The sequence below is a fragment of the Emys orbicularis genome, chromosome 1, assembly GCF_028017835.1.
Source record: "Emys orbicularis isolate rEmyOrb1 chromosome 1, rEmyOrb1.hap1, whole genome shotgun sequence".
NCBI lineage: Eukaryota > Metazoa > Chordata > Testudines > Emydidae > Emys > Emys orbicularis.
Window position 1 is genome coordinate 244,630,038 of NC_088683.1, and position 20,541 is coordinate 244,650,578.

Genomic DNA, 20,541 nt, shown 5'->3' on the forward strand with positions numbered 1-20,541 from the left:
TACAGGGTTTTCATTGGAAGTGTGGTGCTAATGCTATACTATTGCTTGTTGGGTCTGGGAATGGCTTAAGCAGCTCCCCAAAACTAGTGATGTATCTCAGGTCTTGTCTACATTCAGAGCTGCACCCGTGTTTTTCAGCCTTATGATGTACAACAGGGGAGGGCAAACTACGGCCCGCAGGCTGGATCCGGCCTGTCAGGGCTTTCAGTCTGGCCCGTGGGATTCCCAGCCCCGTGGCGCAGCAGGGCTAAGGCAGGCTCTCTGCCTGCCCTGGCCCCGTGCCACTCCCAGAAGCGGTGGCACCAGGTCCCTACGGACCCTGGGGGGAAGAGGGTGGGTCAGAGGGCTCAGTGTGCTGCCCTCGCCTGCAGGTACCGCCCCCCTCAGCTCCCATTGGCTGGGAACGGGGAACCGCGGCCAATGGGAGCTTCAGAGGTGGTACCCGCAAGCGAGGACAGTGTGTGGCGGAGCCGCCTGCCCCCACCCCACCCCCAGGAGCCACTGCCGGACATGCTGACCACTTCTGGGAGCAGCATGAGGCCAGGGCGGGCAGGGAGCCTGCCTTAGCCCCACTGCACACCGCTGCCACGCCAGAGCTGCTCAAGGTAAGCGGCACCAGGCCGAAGCCTGCACCCTGAACCCCTCTTGTACCCTGCACCCCAACCCCCTGCCCTGAGCCCCCTAGCCCCCTACCTTGAGCCCCTTGATGCACCCCTCCTGCACCCCAACCTCCTGCCCTGAGCCCCCTCCCGCACTCTGCACCCCCTCCTGCACCCCAACTCCCTGCCCTGAGCCCCCTCCTACACCCCGCACTCCTCCTGTACCACAACCCCCTTGCCCTGAGCCCCTTCCTGCACACTGCACCCCAACCCCCTACCCTGCACTCTCTCCCGCACCCCAACCCCCTACCCCAGCCCTACATTCATAGCCATGCATACAATTTCCCCACCCATATGTGGTCCTCGGGCCAAAAAGTTTGCCCCCCCTTGATGTACAAAGAAAGCCTGAAAGATTTCTACAAAATACAAAATAAAACTCTTTTCTCTTTTACTTTAGAAATAGAAAATTTTCTTTGGTTTTGTTGGAGTATTTCTTGGGTTTCTCCTGATATGCCAGGGACTCTCACATATGTTATCGAAGGGGAGGAGTGTTGTTAGACTAACAAAGTTATCTGCTTTGTCCCAAAGATGAGTTAAATAAGTGTAAACAGAAAAGAATTTAAGCAGACCAGCTGAAATCTCTTCTTTCCTCTGTTGCTCAGCTTTCATTCTCCCCTCTTTCATGCTGCTTCACTAGTATTCCTGTCAAATGAGATTGAGATGCCTGGGCAGTCTAACATGGTGCACTGTCTTGTGTTACAGCTGTGTTTGAGACTGTCTAGTTCATTTTCCTGTGCTTGGGGGCTGGGAGCACTTCACAGGCAGCAAGCTTGGGAAGAGTGAGGGGGAGACTCCACCCTTTCCCTTCTTGAAGTTGTCCTGGTCAGCTCATGAGCAGCATTAATTGGTGTTGGAAGAAGCTGTGTTTTGCTTTGCTGGGCCAGAAGAAAATTTCTCACAGTGCAGGGCCTTGAGAGAAATGAAAGTAAAAGGCAGGTTGCATGATATACTTGGAAATTGAAATGGGGCTGTGAGGCAACATGGGGAGACAAGGTTTTATAATTATTTAAGTTTGAAATAGCAACTTTTATATGATCAGCTGTTCTGCACTCAATACGTAACTGCAGACCAAAAACAAATAATCCAGGGTCTGAGTCTAGCATACAGTCTCATTAGATGCCTGAAGTGGAATAGCTATCTCTTTCACTAGACACCTGGCTCTGTAGAGTTGCCAATAGGAAAAACTTGTTTTTGTCAGTAAAGTAATCAGATCTAACTAATGGCCACAGAGGGAACCCATATATACATACCAAGGTGTCAGTTTAGTTGGTTTCCTGATTAAAATGTTAATGAACAAACTCTATTTCCAAAGCTCCACGGACAGGCAAGAAGGCTTATGCTAGGTCTCACCATAATCTTACACCCTTAGTTTAACCTGGGAGAGAAGGAGAAAAATACTCTGGCCACTTCAGTTCTTGCTTTGCAAGTTTAATATGCAACATCCTCACCTGGAATACTATGTTCAGTTCTGTTCACCCTATATCAAAAAAGATACAGTAGGCAGACGGGTTTCAGAGCTACACAACAATGAAAATTATGAAACATAGTGAGACTTCCAAACAAGAAAAGACTGAAAAGACTAAGATTGTTTAGTTTAAAGAAGAGGCATAAAAGGAGGGGGCAGCACAGATACATACAGAATAATTGCGTAGAGGTGCCTTGTGCATATGCATTATTGATACAGTGCTTGTCTGCATGAACAATTATTTCGTGGTAAACTGGGAAGTAAATCTACCCTGCTGTAGCCTGCTGCCTGCTAAGTTTTCATGTGAACCCTGCTGCTGCGCACTAAAAGTTCAAAGCAGTGTAGATACAAGCACACTTGGGAACTTTTAGTGCATGGGAGCAGGGTCCACACAAACACTTAGTGGGTGGCTGGCTAGTGCAGGGTAGATTTACACCCCAGCTTGCTGTGCATTAAGTATTTGTGTAGACATGCCCACAGTCTTCAATTACATGATCACTTCCTTTTCCCCCATCCCTTTCTTCCCACTTGCCTCATTCAGTGCAGAGGATGGGCCAGCTCTGGGGATGAATCAGGGTCCCAGCCTCATTTGCTGTAGAAGTTGAAAGGTGTGCAGTGAATGAGGCAGGGAGTTGCAGGACAGTCCAAGGACAGTCTCATGGCTAAGCAGGGCCGGCTCCAGGCACCAGCTGAGCAAGCAGGTGCTTGGGGCGGCCAAGGGGAAGGGGCGGCACGTCGGGCTTTTCGGCAGCAATTTGGCGGAGGGTCCCTCGGTCCCTGCCACCGAATTACCGCCAAAGAAGAAAGCGGAGCGGTGGAGCTGCCGTGGATTGCGATCGCGGCAGAACACCCCCCCCCCCCCGCTTGGGGCGGCAAAAACCCTGGAGCCGGCCCTGTGGCTAAGGCAGTTGAATGCTGTCCTGGCAACCTGGATTCTATCCCTGTCACTGCCACAGCATTTCCTATGTGATGCTGGGCAAGTCACTTTAATCAGACTTTTTACTGGTGGTCATTAGTTGTGTGTTCCTCAATTTCTGTGTGCCCAACTTGAAGCCGGGGAGGGGGCCTGAATTTCAGAAGTGTGACTGAAGTCATTGGGAGCAGTGTCTGAATATATAAAGCGCTGTACATAATGCTAAGTGCTCTGAAAAATCAGGTCCTGGGTGCCTCAACTCAGGCACCCAAAATTAATATAAACTTATTACCTTAATCTCTCTGTTCCTCAGATCCCCATTTTACTGATCGGAAAAATACCACCGGGTTTCTGAAGCTGGATTAATGTCTGTGAATCACTCAGATGCTGTAGTGATGAGCGCCATAGTACAGCTCATAAGAAAATTTGATAATTCTCTTCACATTTCTCCCCCCCCCCTCTTGTTTTAAATGTTCTCAGGAGCTAGATGGCTTGGTAGAGATAAATAAAATGACACACAAGCTACTGAGCAGATACATGACCTTGGACAGCTTTGATGCCATGTTCAGAGAAGCCAATCACAATGTGTCGGCTCCCTATGGAAGAATCACTCTTCATGTCTTCTGGGAGCTCAACTATGATTTCCTTCCAAATTATTGCTACAATGGATCCACTAACAGGTTAGCATGGCGGCCTTTTAAATAATTGTCTTTGCATGTGTAGTTTGTTATATCAGCAGGGTGAAATGTACAGTAGATTCTGTTTATCTGGTATAAGCGAGGGTTGACAACTGTCTATATTTTGGCAGTATTTTTAAAAATACAATTTCTCATTTAAAAAAAAAATCGATTAATTGAGTCCCAATGGGTACATTGGTTTCCTTTTTTTAAAATTAGTTTGTACAAAACTTGAACTTTTATGATTATTTATAGTCAGAGGAAGAATTGATTACAAGTGAAGGTTGTAACAGCTTATCTCTGCCTTAACCTCTTTCATAACAAATGTTGGTGAATCCTGTCTCTGTTCTCCTCATGTTTTTCCTCTATCTCCTTTTTAAATGTTTGGAATAGTTCGTGTGGCATACAAATGTACATGTGTAAGAAGGCAAAGTGATTCAGACTACTTATCCGTTCGTACATTTGACAGTGCTAGTATATGTCCACAATAGGAGAAAAGCCAAACTTAACCTGAGTTGCCAAATTCTGTGAAATTTTAATGATCTATCTACAATATGCTGTAAAATAAAGAATATCTAAAAATAGTTCAAGGTACATGTTAGGAGGAAATTTTCGTAAACAAAATCGTGTAGTAAAACATTTTATAACAATAAGTAATGGAAGCAAAATTATATCCCTTGGTTCTGTGATAATGCAAAGAAAAGAGGATGAATTACTGTTTTGAGACAGAGTTCAGTGGTTGAGTGTAGCCAAGTATCTTTGTACATGTGTCGTCACTCTCTTCTGCACTCTGGCAGTTCTGGATACACTGTTCCTATTGATTATGTTACTGATCCCCTCTTTTGTCATTGAGGGCAAGTGCCTTTTTGAAGTTGACCACAGTACAATGGATTCAAGTGTAAATGCATTTTTTTTAATCACAAAGGTTATTAATATAGCAATGCAGAATTCCCAGCCATCAAAACTGAGTGGATTTTGCAAGTAAGCCATAATTCATATAATTCAGTCTTTTTGTTTTTCCCCCGCGGGAGGTTAGTGGCATTTTTGCATACCTGTGTATTCTGATCCAGGGCTTCTCTTGCTTTATATAGCTGACATATTCACAAATATATACTGTGATTTCCTGATGCCACAGCAGATTTGTTCCATGTCTTGCATTCCTGCTTTTAAAGATACAGAATGGTAGAGATGTGGGGACGGAATATAAAATAGAGTGCTTGAGTCAGTTGAGGACACTAACGGGAGAAGAGGGTTTGGGGTTTTTTTTGGACTTGTGTTGCATTTACTTTCTTTTCAGTTTGTGGTTAGAGCACATTTACCTTCAGGAGTGAAATACAATGAGAAGCCTGCTGACTGTGAAATGATAGTGAAATTATATTGACTTATTCGGAGGTGGGGAGAGGTAGAACAGGATCATTTCACCTCCCACTCTCCCCAGAGAGCTTCCTCTGTCTTCCCTTTCAATAATACTTGTATTTTGGGTCAAAGTTTCTGGCTGTGCAGAAAGGAACAGGGTCCTTTTTGTTCTGGAGGCATTAACTAAACAGTTTTTATTGCTTGAGTCTTCCTATGGAGAACAGCTGGATGTATTACTTACGAATAACTGCATATGTTTAATTCTTGTCAAAATTCTCAAATTCAGCCCCAGACTCATTCAATATGATGAGGTATTTTAGGAATAACTGGAATATAGTTACCTGGAAAAACACTGCATAGTCAAACTTTGACTTTCCTATATTCTGAAAGCTTCACCAATGAAAGAAATTAAACATCTACTGAATGTATTTAGTCTGTGTTCAGTCATCAGCTCAGAGGCTGCATTTGGTATACACCACTAAAAATGTTTAGGAAGTGAATGTGGAATCATTGAGGAAATCAAATTGGGTTCTGTGGTACGGCTGCTTATTTATATAAAAGTGTGTACACAAATTGGGTTAGGCTGAGCTCCAGCCTAGCAGGATAATTAATTTGAAAGATGATCAAGTGGGGGAGATCTTAGATAACATCTGTGCTAGTCATCCAGCTTGATTGATTTCATTATTGTGCACAGAATTGCTCTGATATATACAGAAAGCTTTAAGCATGTGTGATCACATAGCTATGTGCTTTTTTGAATTGTGTGCACATACACACAATTGATCCAGTTAATTTTTTCCTACCAGGACTCTTTGGTATCTTGCGGTTCCAGGGCCGCCCAGAGGATTCAGGGGGCCTTGGGCAAAGTGGGGGAGCTGCGGCGCTTGTACTCACCCAGTGGCATTTCGGCGGCAGGGAGCCCTTCAGTCGCTCCGTGTCTTCGGCAGCACTGAAGAACCCCCCGCCGCCAAAATGCTGCCGAAGACCCGGACCGCCGCCAGGCCAGGGCTTGCAGGGCCCGGGGCAAATTGCCCCACTTGCCCCCCCCCGGGCGGCCCTGGGCGGTTCTTAACATGTTCGTACGCATACAGACATGACTGCCATTAAAGTGCAAAGTACAAACTGAAATATAATGGTACATTATCAGTTTGTCACACTTTAGTCACACAAATTATTACAAGTAAGCCCAGTGATTAAGTTTTCAATGTATTATGTGTATTTGACGGCTCTGTGTGCGTAGGCAGTTTCATTCTTCCCCTTCCATAGACTATTTTCTGTGTGAAGGCTACACACAAACGTCAGAGGAAAGAAAAACGTTTATTTAAAAAAAAAAAAAAAAAAAAAGTAATTGTAAAACTACAAAAATTAGCGGGGAGGGGGTACGAGGGCAGGTGTAGAACGTGTAATTTTTTTCAAATTAACTAGTCACTCTCTTTTTAACCTTTAGTTATTCTTTAATATAAATGCTTAACAGTAAAACTAATTTGTACGTAGCATGTCTTGGAGCTCTTCCCCCACTCCCTCAGAACACTTGACAATTTTTTTTTTAAATTATTTGTTAAAGGTTTTCAGGCATTTACAAAGACTTCAGTCTTGGGGGCACAAAAATTGAAGTTGTTTCTGCAGAAGTATTACAGCAAACTGCACGTTGAACTACCTGACTATCTGTAATTATTTTACATTTGATAATGCTCTGAGATTAAACAATAGGATGGACTGCTATTAAAAGATTTAAAGATTTACTAATTGCAGCTGCTGGTTTTCAGAATTTTAGTCACATGAGTTTGTTAACCTCCTGTATATTCAAGTCCAAGAAGAGGCTGCAGCCTTGGTTATTTGTGGAAACATAGGCTGTCAAACGTGTGGAAACAGCTCAACTCCACTAGCCCTGTTGTTCAAGTTAGTCATGAGATCCAGGGGATTTTTAATTGACCTCTGTTAGAGTGCAAAAGAAACCGAACTGACTGTGATTAAGGCTACATTTTAGTCACAGGTATTTTTAGTAAAAGTCACGGGCAGTAAACAAAAATTCACGGCCCGTGACCTGTCCATGACTTTTACTATATACCCCTGACTAAAACTTGGGAGGGTGGGGGGAGAGGGCTGGGCGCTGCTGGGGCTGGGTGGTGGTGCACAGCCTGGGACCCCACTGGTGCTGGGGGTGGGGGGCTGGCGGGCCAGCAGGCTTCCTACCTGGCTTTGCATCTCCCCCCCTTCACCCCTCAGCAGCAGCAGAGTTTGGATGTGGGAAGAGGCAGGGGGTTGGGGCATGGGACGGGGTGAGGTGGGCTCTGGGCGGCGCTTACCTGCTAGGCAGAGACATAGCCAGGCATCTCTGTGTGCTGCCTCCGTCCAGAGCACCAGGAATCACAGCCAATGGGAACTGTGGGGGTGGTGCCTGCTGAACCGTTGGGCGACGTGTGTGATCCAATGAAACATTGCAGCTTGTACAAAATAGTTTGTCACCATCGGCATGTAGAATTTGGTTTCCAAATTCTTTCACACGATCCGCTGCAGTAATAGTTTTTGAGGTTTTTGATTTACTTTGGACGCTCATTTTACAGTAATTGCATGAGTCTTCTGGTAGGCAGTCAATTGAGATCACTACATTACATAACTTCCCTAATGTCCATATCTACCAATCAGTGAGTTCAGCCCTGAGTATTTGCTGCTGTAAAGTGTCAATCAAAAAATTCTGTCAAGTGCCTCACCTTTCTTTTTATTCGTATTGAAATAAGCTAATAATTGCACCTGGAAGTGGGGGCAGTTCCCTGTACAATGTCCCCTCCCTAGGCAGCTGTAAAGGGAGGGGGACAGGAAGCGAGTGGGGAGGAGGGGTGCAGAGCTATGTGCAGCCGGAAGAGATACCCAAGAGCAGCCCTGCAGGGAAATAACAAGTCCTGTCCCTCCCCAGCCCAGCTGAAGCTAGGGAGCCCCCTTTGCTGGGGCTCTTCCAGCAGCACAGGGAATATTGGATCCAACTCCACAAGTCTCCTCCAGCTGCAGGAACCTATGGGGCTGCTGTCCAGTCCCAGAGCGTCCTGCAGCAGGTGGAGACACCCGGAAGTGGGTCTGGTCTTCTCCCACCACCACCACCACCAGAGAGGTTGTGCAGGGGAGGGACAGGACTTGTCCATCCCCAGCCCAGCTGGAGCTGGGAGCCTCCTTTGCTGGGGCGCTCCTAGGAACAAGGGGTTTTCACGGGGAAATTGGTAGGGCCCTATCTATGAGGTGTGTCATATTGGCTTCTTAATCTCCTCTCTTTCATGCTGGCCCACCATCAGAAGAGGAGAGGAAGGCTAAGAGGTCTCTTCCATTAGATACAGGCCACTTCTTCTCTCCTAATGTTAGCCCCTTCCACTGCTGTTCTTTTCCTGCCCTCATTCCTGGCATCAGACTTCTGCAGTTCAGTGGAAGGAGGAATTCTATAGTAGGTTTAACATACGCCCTTAGCCCCAGGGAGGCTATCTGCCATTTTGCCGTGTATACTTTGAAACTACTATTGTGCCAATGTCAATAAACTTTGTTTATGTGATGATATTTGTATCTTTCCCTTTACTATCTTAATCAGCTAAGTCAGCAGTGTAAATGAAAGACATGTGGAGTAAGTTCTTTGTTCTTTCTGGAGTTTATATTTTTTTAAAAATCAAACGTTTAATAAAACCCAAATATTTTCAGAACAAACTAAATTGCTAAAATGTTTTTACTATAAAAAGATGGATTAGGGGTTCAATATGGAAATACCACTGCATCTGTTTAGCCAAAAGTTGGCATGCTGTCTGCTGTGCTCCCCCCACCGTGTACAGTGGCACAAGTTAACGCAATTTAATAGAAAAGCTCATATTTAATTGACATGTTTGGTGAGATTTGCGGTAAACTATTGCAGGGTTCAGTTACTAATATATCCTGCAATGATTAAACAACCAGTCATGCTACTTGTGCCTATCGTTTATTGTTCCATGCACTCTCCAGCTTTGTATTTAAGTTCGGATGGGTCCTATTTTGAGTTACTCTGTATTCAGCCAAATTCTAAATATATAGTAGTAATAACACCTATTTTTATATGGCACTTTTCATCAGTAGATCTCAAAGTGCTTCACAGTCTTTAATGAATGTATCCTTGTAACCCCACTGGGAGGTAGGGAAGTGCTGTTATCCCCATTTTATAGTTGGGGAAGTGAAGCACAGAGGCTAAGTGACTTGCCCAAGGTCACACGGACGTTTGTGGTGGAGCAGAGAAATGAACCCAGGTCTTCCAAGTCCTAGGTTAGTGCCCTAACCACTTGACCTTAGACCATAAGTATACCCCTACAGGGAACAAAATCTAGGTTCCATGTAGGTCTAAAAATAAAATACACATAACTTTTGTCACTTTAACTATTGCATTCAAAGCATGATTCTTTAGCTTTGGTATGCTAATTTACAGGAACAGACTAAGGCCTTGATCCTTATGTTCAGGCAATCTCACTTCTCCGACTGGGACCTGACAGAGATTTTTGCAGTGACTGTATACTTGACTGTCTAAGGGCTTGGTCTACAATTAAAAGTTACATTGGTATAGCTGCAGTGGTCAGTGGCATGAAAAAACCATGGACATAGCTGAATCTATGCCAGGGTTTTATTAACATAGCTATGTCGACATGAGAGGGCTTCTGTCCACATAGCTACCATTGTTCGGGGAGATGGTGTTCCCATACCGACAAAGCCCCTTCTGTCAGTGTAAACTGCATCTACACTAGAGGGCTATGTCAATATGTCTATGCTAGCATAGGCTCCATAGGGTAGACATAGCCTTAGCGTATAGCCTTCAGTTCAGTAAAACCCTCAAAGATCTGGAATTGACCACTGGTTAATAAAGACTTTTTTTTCTATAGTGTGTTTTTATTTAAATTGGCATCAGTTTAGGTGGTGCCTGTTGTCCTGCGAGTTAACTGTTGCAAACTCCCTCACTTTGGTCTCTCATTGGTATGAGATTATTGGAAAGTGATATGATTATTTCCAGCCCAGTGTTGTATTTTATCAGTCATTATTTCAAAAGCACTGGTAAACCAACCAACAGGTTTTTGATCTCTGTAATCAACTTTGTTTTGATTGCTTAGAACTGTACTGATGAAAGTGGATACATTTCTGGACAGTCATCAACACAGATTAAATCTAACAAGAACCTGTTATCTTGGAGCATGCCAAAACATACATAGAGTAGTGCAGAGCAGTTATTCACCGAAGTAACTTTTCCTCTTTATCAGAGAAAGTGAGGGGAAGAGAATCTGTCCAAATTATTGCCAGTCTTAAAGGCCTCATTCTTCCACCTCTTTTATTCAGACCATTCAGATTTCAACATTTCTATGTGAAAAGAAAACTGAGAGCATAACACTTGCAAGGAATTTTTTAAAGAAGATTTTTCTTTATATTTAAGAATTACAGATGATGTTGGTAGGTTCTAAAGAATTCAGTGCAGTTCTTGAGATTGAAGGATGGAAGTTGTAATGCACAGTCTCAAAATGGATAATATGAATCAGTCAAGGATACTGAAGATCTGTTCATCTTTGTTACCTTCTGGCTTCTTCAAATCTTCCTTGGCCAGAAGGTAACAAAGATTAACAAGGATGATCCAGTAGAATTCCCTCCCCACCTTCTCCCCACCCATATCTTGGGACCATATACAACACAAGTCTCTTGCTCTCCCTCCAGACTTTTCACCGCAGCACCTTGCAAACTTTTCTGAAAGGGAGAAATTGAACAAATGGGCTGAATGTGAGAGAACTTTAGGACTGTATCTAATGAACAGCCTGAACAAAGATGCATGTTAGCTCACTATCAACAACTGTGGTTCATTTCTACTAGGACTGAATTCTAAGGCAAGTGCTGTCCTACCTGCTCTGTGCTCTGCTCCAAGTACAATGGAAGTCTGAATGGCTCTCTTCTTTCCCCAGTCACCTGAAGACATTGTAATTACTTCTATCCCTAACACTTAAAATTAATAATAGAGATGGGCCTGAGTAAAAACCATGGATCAACATGTGAACAGGTACAACTTTGCAGCTCTGGGCCATCTCTAATTATTCACTATGACTTCTGAAGTCCATTTACAGCTGAATAGACCTTGACTGAGCATTGACTGTTTTGTGAAAAGTAATTTAAGATTCTCAAGGAAATTGTTGATAGCCCAGTAAACCTTGCACAGTATGTCCATGCACTGCAAATCCATGTTATCTTTAGTGTTACTCCTCTCCTTTCTTTCACCTGTATAAGTTTTCACTGGGCATGAAAATGAGTGTCAGTTTAAAGGTAACAGGGGTGGGGTGTGGGGAGAAGAGAGCAATCTCAAGCACTGTCATATGTCTAGGATTACTTTGAGTGATCCCACCAAGTGTTTACAACATCCCTGATAAACTCCATTAATGAAAAATCTCTGTAAAGAACAAATAATCTCAAGAGGAAGTTTCTAAATAAGTGCATTTCAATTATACAAGAGAACGGAAAAACTAATAAATCCGGGAAATCCAAATGAAAGGCGATTTTATATAATAGATTTATTGTATCAAAAGCCATATACCTAAGTGATTTTTTTCTTCCTCAGAAGCAGCTAAATGCAAGCAGTTACTGAATTTTAACAAATGCAGATAGCTTGGAAAGACATTAAAATCTTAACAAACAACTGAAACTCTTAGTATGCTTATGATGTTATAAGATCCACTAAGAGAGTTCAAGTTATACAAAAATTAACCTCCTAAGCATAAAGGAAATACCATATATACTCATTCATAAGCCCAATTTTTTTAGTAAAAAAGGGAAGCACCAGAGAAGGGGGTCGGCTTATGAACGGGTATAGAGAGGGAGAGGTGGGACACAGCCCCTGCCCCCAGCAGAGGGAGCAAGGAGAGGCAGCAGAGCCAGAAGGGAAGAGGCGGGGCCAAAGTCTCTCCGCTTCTGGCTACGCTGCTCTCCCACCAGCCTCTGAAGCAGCTGCAGCTCTGGGGCTGGCAGGCTGCGGCTGTGCTGCTTGGCCCCGCCCTCCAGAGCAGGCTGGACACATGCTGCGGCTGCGCCGCCCGGTCTGGCCCACCGGAGCAGGCTGCGGCCAGCCGGCCACGCTGCCCAGCCTGCCGGAGCAGCTCCAGCCAGGCCAGAGACATCCTCCCCAGCTAAGGTGGGAAGGGATGGGATGGGGAGAGTCTGGGGGTCCCGGGCTAGGGGTGGGGTCATGTGGGGGGTGGTCACAGGGGTTACTCCCCTGACTCCCCGCTTCTCTCCCCCTCCCCCCCCAAAAAAGATTTCCCCACCAGTTGCTGTCCCAGCCCATCAGGGTAAGCAGCTGGGACACTTTGTTTACTTAGGTTTACCTCTGTGCCTGCGGAGGCTCGAGGTAAACAAACCATCTCGGCCCCCCAACGGCTTATCCTGATGGCCCGGGAGCCAAAGTTTGCTGACCCCTGAATTATAGGGTCAGCTTATGAACGGGTTATAAAAATTTTCCATTTTTACTTATCCATCTTGGGGTCGGCTTATAAACGAACTGGCTTATGATCAAGTATATATGGTAATTGCAAACTGAGGTTGGTTTTCTGTATTCTACAGTTTGCATGCACATTGCTATTATGCTATCAGCATGGATGTTTTTATCTTTAGCTGGATAATAAATATCTTTAATGTATGCCTCAATTGTGGCTAGAAACAAATTTTGGCTAAAAGTTATTTCTTTTGCACATTATTCTGTTTCTAACTGTATTTGTAGCATCGTTCATTTTGGTTTACAGTGTGTATTTTAAGGACATTCTTTTCTGAATCTTTATTTTCCTAGTTAATTTTTGTTTTAAAAAATGTTATGGGATGGAATATGCCAACTATCCAACCAATGAATTGTTAGTATGGCCAGTATTTCTTTCCGCACATATTTAAAGGTTTGTGTGCCATTTGCCTAGTTTCTTCAAAATCCCCTTTCGTGGTAACTTCAAAAATTTAAGCCACTTGTGCTGCAAACACACACATTTGTCTCTTTACTCATGCTACATGTTACACACATGCGTTTCTATTTGCAGGATTGTTATCGCAGAGTAGTAGAAATTAATAAAATTGCAGTAGCATGCTAAAATTAAAATCTTGCAAAAGTTAAATAAAAGGTAAACTTGCAGCAAATATCAAAAGTCAGATTCTGAAAACCCTTGGTCATGAAAACAATTCCTCTTGTGCAAAATTCTATTGAGGGCCCCACCATAGATTTCTTACCGGAGTAAGGATTGCTTTTAAGCAAGTATGTACAGATTCTGGGCCTTACTCACTCTAAATTCCACAGACTACTGTGACAAATAGCTCCTTGTGGACACTACTTCCACTGGTTTTCCTTTTGCCTATAATATATTTAAATATTACTTTGTTCCTCTTGATTTCCTTAGCTTATTACATTTTTCTTCTCTCTTTTTTTTCCTTTTAACTTTGGCCTCACAAATTTTGATTGTGTACTGTTAATTGCTCGGTGGCTTCCTTGTTCTTCGCATAGGATTGTCACCTCTGAGGTACAAAAAACCCCGGGGCATCCGGGATGAGCCTGAGCCTACAAAACTGAACAGTTGGTAGTGTGTATAGAGTGCCCTTCAGATTTTCTAGGATAGCTACCTCAAAAGAGGGACTATCTTGGAAAACCTGGACAACTGAAAACTCTGACTTCACATGTGGAAACCCTTCTTTCTGTTCTATATATACCTGGACCACTGTATCAGGTTCATTGAAGGAAATAGCTTCCTTTGTGTACCATTACAAATATATATGCCTGGGAAACAAGTAACCTGAGCACATATCGGATTCTATATCTGTCTAAAAAGCGTGACTAAATGGATGTCTGCAAATCTGAATTCTCTGCCAATACTACACCTCTACCCCGATATAACGCGACCCGATATAACACGAATTCGGATATAATGCGGTAAAGCAGTGCTCCGGGGGGGCGGGGCTGCACACTCCAGCGGATCAAAGCAAGTTTGATATAACGCGGTTTCACCTATAACGCGGTAAAATTTTTTGGCTCCCGAGGACAGCGTTATATCGGGGTAGAGGTGAATTTTTCTGAATTCAATACCAGCATTATATTCAGGAAAAAAATAGCATTGGGAGAGAATTCAGATTTGCAGACATCCATTTAGTCACACTTTTTAGCTATGTATAGAATTTGAGGCATGTTCAGATCACTTGTTTCCCACGCATATGCATTTTTAATGGTGTACAAAGCAAGGCTTACTTCAGTGAACACTGGAATTAAAAGTATGATGGTACTTGCCATACAGTAATCTTGACAGAATTAGTATTCTAATCTGTTTAAAACTCTCTGGTAGCAACACAAGCTGCATCCGATGGTGAAGATCTTCTAAAAAAAACATTAAACAGGAGTGGCAGTATTTTAAAGAAGCAAGGTGGGTGATTTGAACATGGAGAACAAGAGTTACTTGTGCACTGACACAGAATCGGTATGGCAAACATACCAGATGTATCTCTGCACTTTCTGACAGGAGTGTGTCTAATATAGGTACATTCTTCTTGTGCAATGAAATTGTCTGCCACCAGGGTAAAGCTTGTTTGTACAGGAGACAGCTTTCTTGGGGCTGGTCCAAGATTGTGGAATGATCTCCTGCAGGATCTATAAAGCACCAAAAAAATGTTGCCACCTTCCGTTCCAGGTGGAAGGAGCACTTTTCTATTTGGCCTTCACTAATAAAAACACAGTACCCCAGCACACTGAGCATACATTTAAAAAAAAAAAAAAAAAAAAAAGATTTTATTCCACACACAGATTTTCCCTGTGGATACAGGAAGATGGGTAGGAGGAAATCCCTTTCTCTCCTTTGTGGGCTACCCGTATCATTAGCACCTACATGGAGAAAGAGGGACAGCAGCCAACATTGGGCTGCTAATTCTTCTCTAATGCAGGTGCGAGAGAAATGCCCTTCAGTGTGCTGATGGGCACTTTGGAGCCAGCACAAAATGGGAAGTAAGCTGCAGCAGCAAAAAGGTGTGGAATTGTAATCTGGTTTCTGTCCTGTTCCTGGGGCAGTGCAACTGTATGCTGCCCCTTACTTGACTTGGACTGTAGGATTAGAATGGCGATTTGATTTTGTGTGTGGACAGAAGAAGCATGTATTTAGGTATATTAGGTGTGCCAGTGTAACTAACTATGTCTATATTTTGCTTTTGTAGATTTGTTCGTACTGTGTTACCCTTTTCTCAGGAGTTTCAGAGAGATAAGCAACCTAATGCACAGCCCCAATATCTCCATGGATCGAAGGTTAGATTTTATTACCCTATATTCGTGGTTTGTATATATTTGGTGTTTGGCTGTATCTGATGTTGTTAAAAATTAGTTCTCATGTCAAACTTAGATTGCACAATTCTCCACAGCAGCAGAGGAGAACTGAATAGAAAATGAGCTGTAGAATTTTTGTCAACCACAGAGAGAGGGAACATGAGCCCACACTGAGAGCAGCTGCTCCTTCATTGCAATTCCAGAGGTGGTGGTGGTGGTTACAAAATGAGACGAAACAAGTAGGAAAAGCTGCCCTTTGACTGTAATCAGACTTTAAAATAAACATAAGGACTTTCTCTCAAAATCTCAGATATTAAACTGTTTCAAAAAAACCTCTGCATTTCTATGGTATCTACATTCCAAGGATCTGGAAAGTTGCTTTACCAACACTAATCAACTCAGCTTTTCAGCAGCCCTGTTGGCTAGATTAGAATTGTCCTCCTCATTTTACAGATCAGCTAACAGAAACAGGTAGAGGATGATGGCTTTAAGCAAGGTTACAACAGTGAGTGTGAAGCACTCCTGACTCCTCATCCTGTGCCTTAAGCGTGAGACAGCATCTGATACCCAAAATGCCCCATCCTGCAAATGCTTATGTGTATGCACATAACTTTAAGTGAGTAGTTTTATTGACTTTAATAGAGCTACTCACATGCTGAACTCTGTAATATTGTATATTGGGGGTATAACATCCTTTCTCATCCCTGCAAGCGTGGGAATTGATTACCTGTTCTTAGCAATAAACATTTTATTATTGGTCACAAAGTTATCTTTCTTCTTTAATATCCAGCCAGGGTAATTTAACCTATCACAAGAGCAGTAAATTCCCAGGTTGACACTTCCATTATAACTCCATGAAGTCACCTTTCCTTTTATTTGTTTGATTTTTAGACTGACACTCATTTTGTATTTTGCTTATGGAATGTGTGTGTATAGGAATTAATATGAGGCTTTTATTAAATGGATAGTAAGAAAGAAGTAATTCCTAAATTTAGCAGTATAAAAAAATAATGGAGTCTATATTCTTCTTGCAGCAGCAGCACTAGCTTTTTAAAAAACACTTTGCAAAATAAACTACACTTCCTAGATCCTGATTGTGACGGATTTTCCTCCCTCCACCACCACCCCTTCAGGATGCGGCCTGGAACTGGGGTACCACTGAGCCCGCCTGACCCACCAGCCTGGGTTCCCTTTTAACTGTATTGCTATGCAGCCTGCCAAGCCTTCTCCCAGGCTTCAGACTGCACTTTACCAGCACACATACAGGTAGGGACACACCCAGCTGCAGCTGTACACACAAATGCTGAGATAAGCTCTGCATGGGAAGGCACAGCTAAGGAACTGTCCAGTACTCAAGTGCACACACACACACCCAGAGTGTGAACCCAAAATTATACTGTCTTGCGCTGCACAGAGAACAGTACAGCGTAAGCTCATGAAATTTGCCCCCTCCCTCAATGTAGAGGGGAATATACACCGCTTTCTATCCAAGTTATGATTTCCACACACACTGATTTTAGACAAAACAAACGCAAGTTTATTAACTACAAAAAATAGGTTTTAAGCGATTATAAGGGATAGCAAACAGATCAAAGCAGATTATCTAGCAAATAAAACAAACATACAATCTAAGCTTAATATACTAAAGAAATTGGTTATAAATAGCAAATTCTCACCCTAAATGTTTTAGGCAGATTGCAGAGATTCTTGAAGGCAAGCTGCATTTGCAGCTTAAAACTCCAGATATTTCTTTCACAGGCTAGACAACCCTTTCGCCTGGGCTCAGCCCTTTTCCCCTAGTCCAGTCTTTTTGTTCTCAGGTATTTCCAGCAGTCCTCTTTCTTGGGTGGGGAGTCAAAGAAGAACCATCCTTGATTATGTCACTCCCCTGCCTTAAAATGTTTTTGCATATGGTGGGAATCCTTTGTCTCCCAGTGTGATACCCACCCCCACACCCAGTCAGTGGAAAAACACTATCATTATAGAGTCCAGTACCAGGTGACTTGGTCACATGTCCCTACAGCCATAACTCCGAGGCTGTTTGCAGTGTCCCCAAGAAGCCTCCCTGGTGGGAGTTTATCATCTTCAAAGACCTATTGTTCTCCCTAATTGTTCTCCCTTCCCAACTGGCCATGTAGACTGATTGCATTCTGTGTAGTGGGCATTCCCCAGGTGTAAACACATGTGTAAAAGATGCATAGATGATATTCCTAACTTCAGATACAAAAATGATACATGCATACAAATAGGATCATCATATTCAGTAAATCATAACCTTTCCAATGATATCGCACATGACCCATCTTGCATAAAACACATCTTAGTTATGTCATAATCCTATCATAACCATATCTCTATGAAGAATATGGGGCATAGTGTCACACTGATATCCTAAAAAGGAATAGGTGGTAATTTTTCTGAACACCCTGTCCCCCGTCCCAGCCCATAGCTTTGGAATAACAGTGCCTTAAGAAGTCACTAGAAAGTATTTTAAATAGAGGAGATGAATTATCACTCTAATTTTACAGCATTTTTCAAGTAAGAAGAGAGACAAAGTGCAAGCTTTATGTGAAGAATATTTCTCATTTCATGGTACAATTAGATGGGTATTAATCCAGAAGAGGTTGCAAATCTTATGTATTGTATTTAGAATTATAACTTATTCAGTGAACCACCTAGGTATGTTTCATTCTTGTGTGGTTACTGTTCATTATCTAATTATACTTAGCACATCTCGTTTTCAAAGTACTGTATACACATGAATTAATTATCACACCACCACTGTTAGGTGCTATAAGTATTGTTATATCAGTTTTTACAGATGGAGGAAACTGAGACAGACTGATTTAAGTGATTTGTCCAGGCTTATATAGCTAATTATAGACAGAGAAATTACAGCTCAGACGTGCTAAACGTTCAGTCCCAAGGTAATGATTGCTATTGTAAAATGTGTGCTTCTAAAACATGAAGGAAAAATGAGAATTAATCTTTCTTTATATGGAAAATTTAAAAGTTAAACTGAGTGTTGCCACAAGTAGTGATTTTAATTAGAATATTCACTTCCACGCAGTTATTGAACAGTGTGTTGGGGGAAAGCAGAACTGTATATCACCTTAGATTTATTCTATTCTTTACTACTACTTTGAATGATGGTCCCTATGTGTATGCCTGTTGTGTGTGTTTCCTGCAGCATTGAACTTAAAATATTTGATGTATGATGGTGTAGGGCATTTGGGGTCCAGCAAAAAAATATCTGCCATCTTTGGATTATTATGCAAGATTCTGAATGTTCTGCTGGAGATGAACTTTCATAGATTTATAGATTCCAAGGCTAAACTTGTTTACCTGGAAGATTGACCTGTTGCAGAACCCTTTAAAAATAAAATGCTCTCTACCTGCAAGTAATGGAGCCAACTGAGAAGTGAGGACAGATCATGCCATTGAGTTCCCCTTTTCATCATCCTGCACACCCAACAACATTCTCTTCTTTAACTTCTCACAGCTCTGCAATAGAACAGGTATTAACTCCCACTGTGACTGCTGATATCCTTAAGTCAGCAAAGTATTTTAAAAATAATTTTAAAAATCCATAACAAAACACCCCACCTTTTTTGATTTGGTAGATTTTCTGATAAGTAATGAAACGCGTGCACACACACACACACACACGTCAGGTTGTGTATGGTCTCCTGTCATGCTCTTCCGGTTAACTGGTCAGTTCCTAAAGCAGGATCAGGAACATCTGATTTTATGTACCCACAGGCCTCTGTTTTCACATCAGTAATGAGATATAGGCCAGTGGATATTGTGAACTGCTCCTCCTGTCTGGCATTGGGTATAGAACAGTCAGCTAGAAAAATACCTAACTGCAAAAAATGATTGACTTTAGGTCAGGCAGAATGTTTGAGAGCATGCAGAATGATGTCTCTTGACTTCATTCAAGAGTTAAATAGCCATATGGGACATACTGCCATCAGGTTATGGAGAGATGGCTTTGGAGGAGGAGGAAACATTGGATGGCCGTATAAAATATTGCATAACTCCCAAATGGGAGAATATTACCTTAAGAATCATGATTAGCTTTATCTGATTATGAAGCACAGAATTCTTATGGAGGATATGTAGACCAGCCACTACAGAGGCTACTTTTGGCTTAGAGAGCATTTACTAATACTTAAACAGTTAATATACAGTTAGGTCTTCAGAGCTCTGTGTGTATATCATCTAATTTATTCTGTAGAGGAAAAATATTCCATCATCCAAATTAAAGACATAGGTTGAAATCTTGGCCTCATTAAAGTCAATGGCAAAACTCCCACTGACTTAATAGAGGGAGGATTTCACTCATGATGTATACTTGTCTTTGATGAGAAACTATTCATCGACAAGTAGAGCATTCTTAGTGTCTTTTCTTCCATCTGTAACCTCACCTCTTTTTTTGTTTGTTTGTTAATGTCAGTTATGTGTTATGCGAATAACCATAGGAACATGAAGCGTATTTTGATAACAGTTTGGTAGGAGGATTTGATGTCTTAGGGGAGTGGAGATAGTACACTGAGCTTTTCACCTCTAAACCACTTAGTACTTAACCAAAAAAAACCAAAAAACGGAATTGCCGTCTGGCTGTTCAGTGGTTTATATTAAATCAATAGTAGTTTCAGGTCAGTTCCTAGTGGACACAGGTCAATATTAATTTGCACTAGTTGGTTCTTATTAGCAGTCTCAGTCGTCACTCTAAATATATACCTTCTCATTTAATCAAAGGGCAAGCTGCCAAAACACAAGACCACCACAGTGAACCTGAGCTTGTAGAGAGATTATCTGACTGCAGATTCTCACAGGTTAGAAAGCCAAATCAATCAATATGGCTCAGAACAGAAGATTATGAATGTTCTAATTCTATATAGGGTGACCTAGGGTGAAACTTTCAAAAGCTCCTATGTCACATTTTCAAAACTGACTTAAGCATTTAGGCTTAACAATCTGTTCCATGTCATATTTAGCTGTGACGCTGAGTACTTTTCCCAAATCAGAAGAGCTCTGTGTAGCTCAAAAGCTTGTCTCTTTTACCAACAGAAGTTCGTCCAGTACCTCACCCATCTTGTCTCTTGAAGCACTTAATTCCTGTTGAAAGTCACTGGGACTTAGGCTCTTAAGTGCCTACATTTTTTGTCGTTGTG

At 42.4% G+C, this 20,541-nt stretch overlaps 1 protein-coding gene across 7 annotated transcripts in view; it reads left to right on the forward strand.

Moving 5' to 3' along the window:
* CYFIP1 (cytoplasmic FMR1 interacting protein 1) overlaps positions 1-20,541 on the forward strand; it is a 92,193-nt gene that overhangs the window by 30,662 nt on the left and 40,990 nt on the right. For all 7 annotated transcript variants that reach the window (XM_065402482.1, XM_065402524.1, XM_065402507.1 and 4 more), the window contains 2 exons: positions 3,518-3,717; positions 15,256-15,343. In XM_065402482.1, the coding sequence (XP_065258554.1) occupies positions 3,518-3,717; positions 15,256-15,343 (288 nt within the window). The remainder of the gene's footprint in view (positions 1-3,517; positions 3,718-15,255; positions 15,344-20,541) is intronic.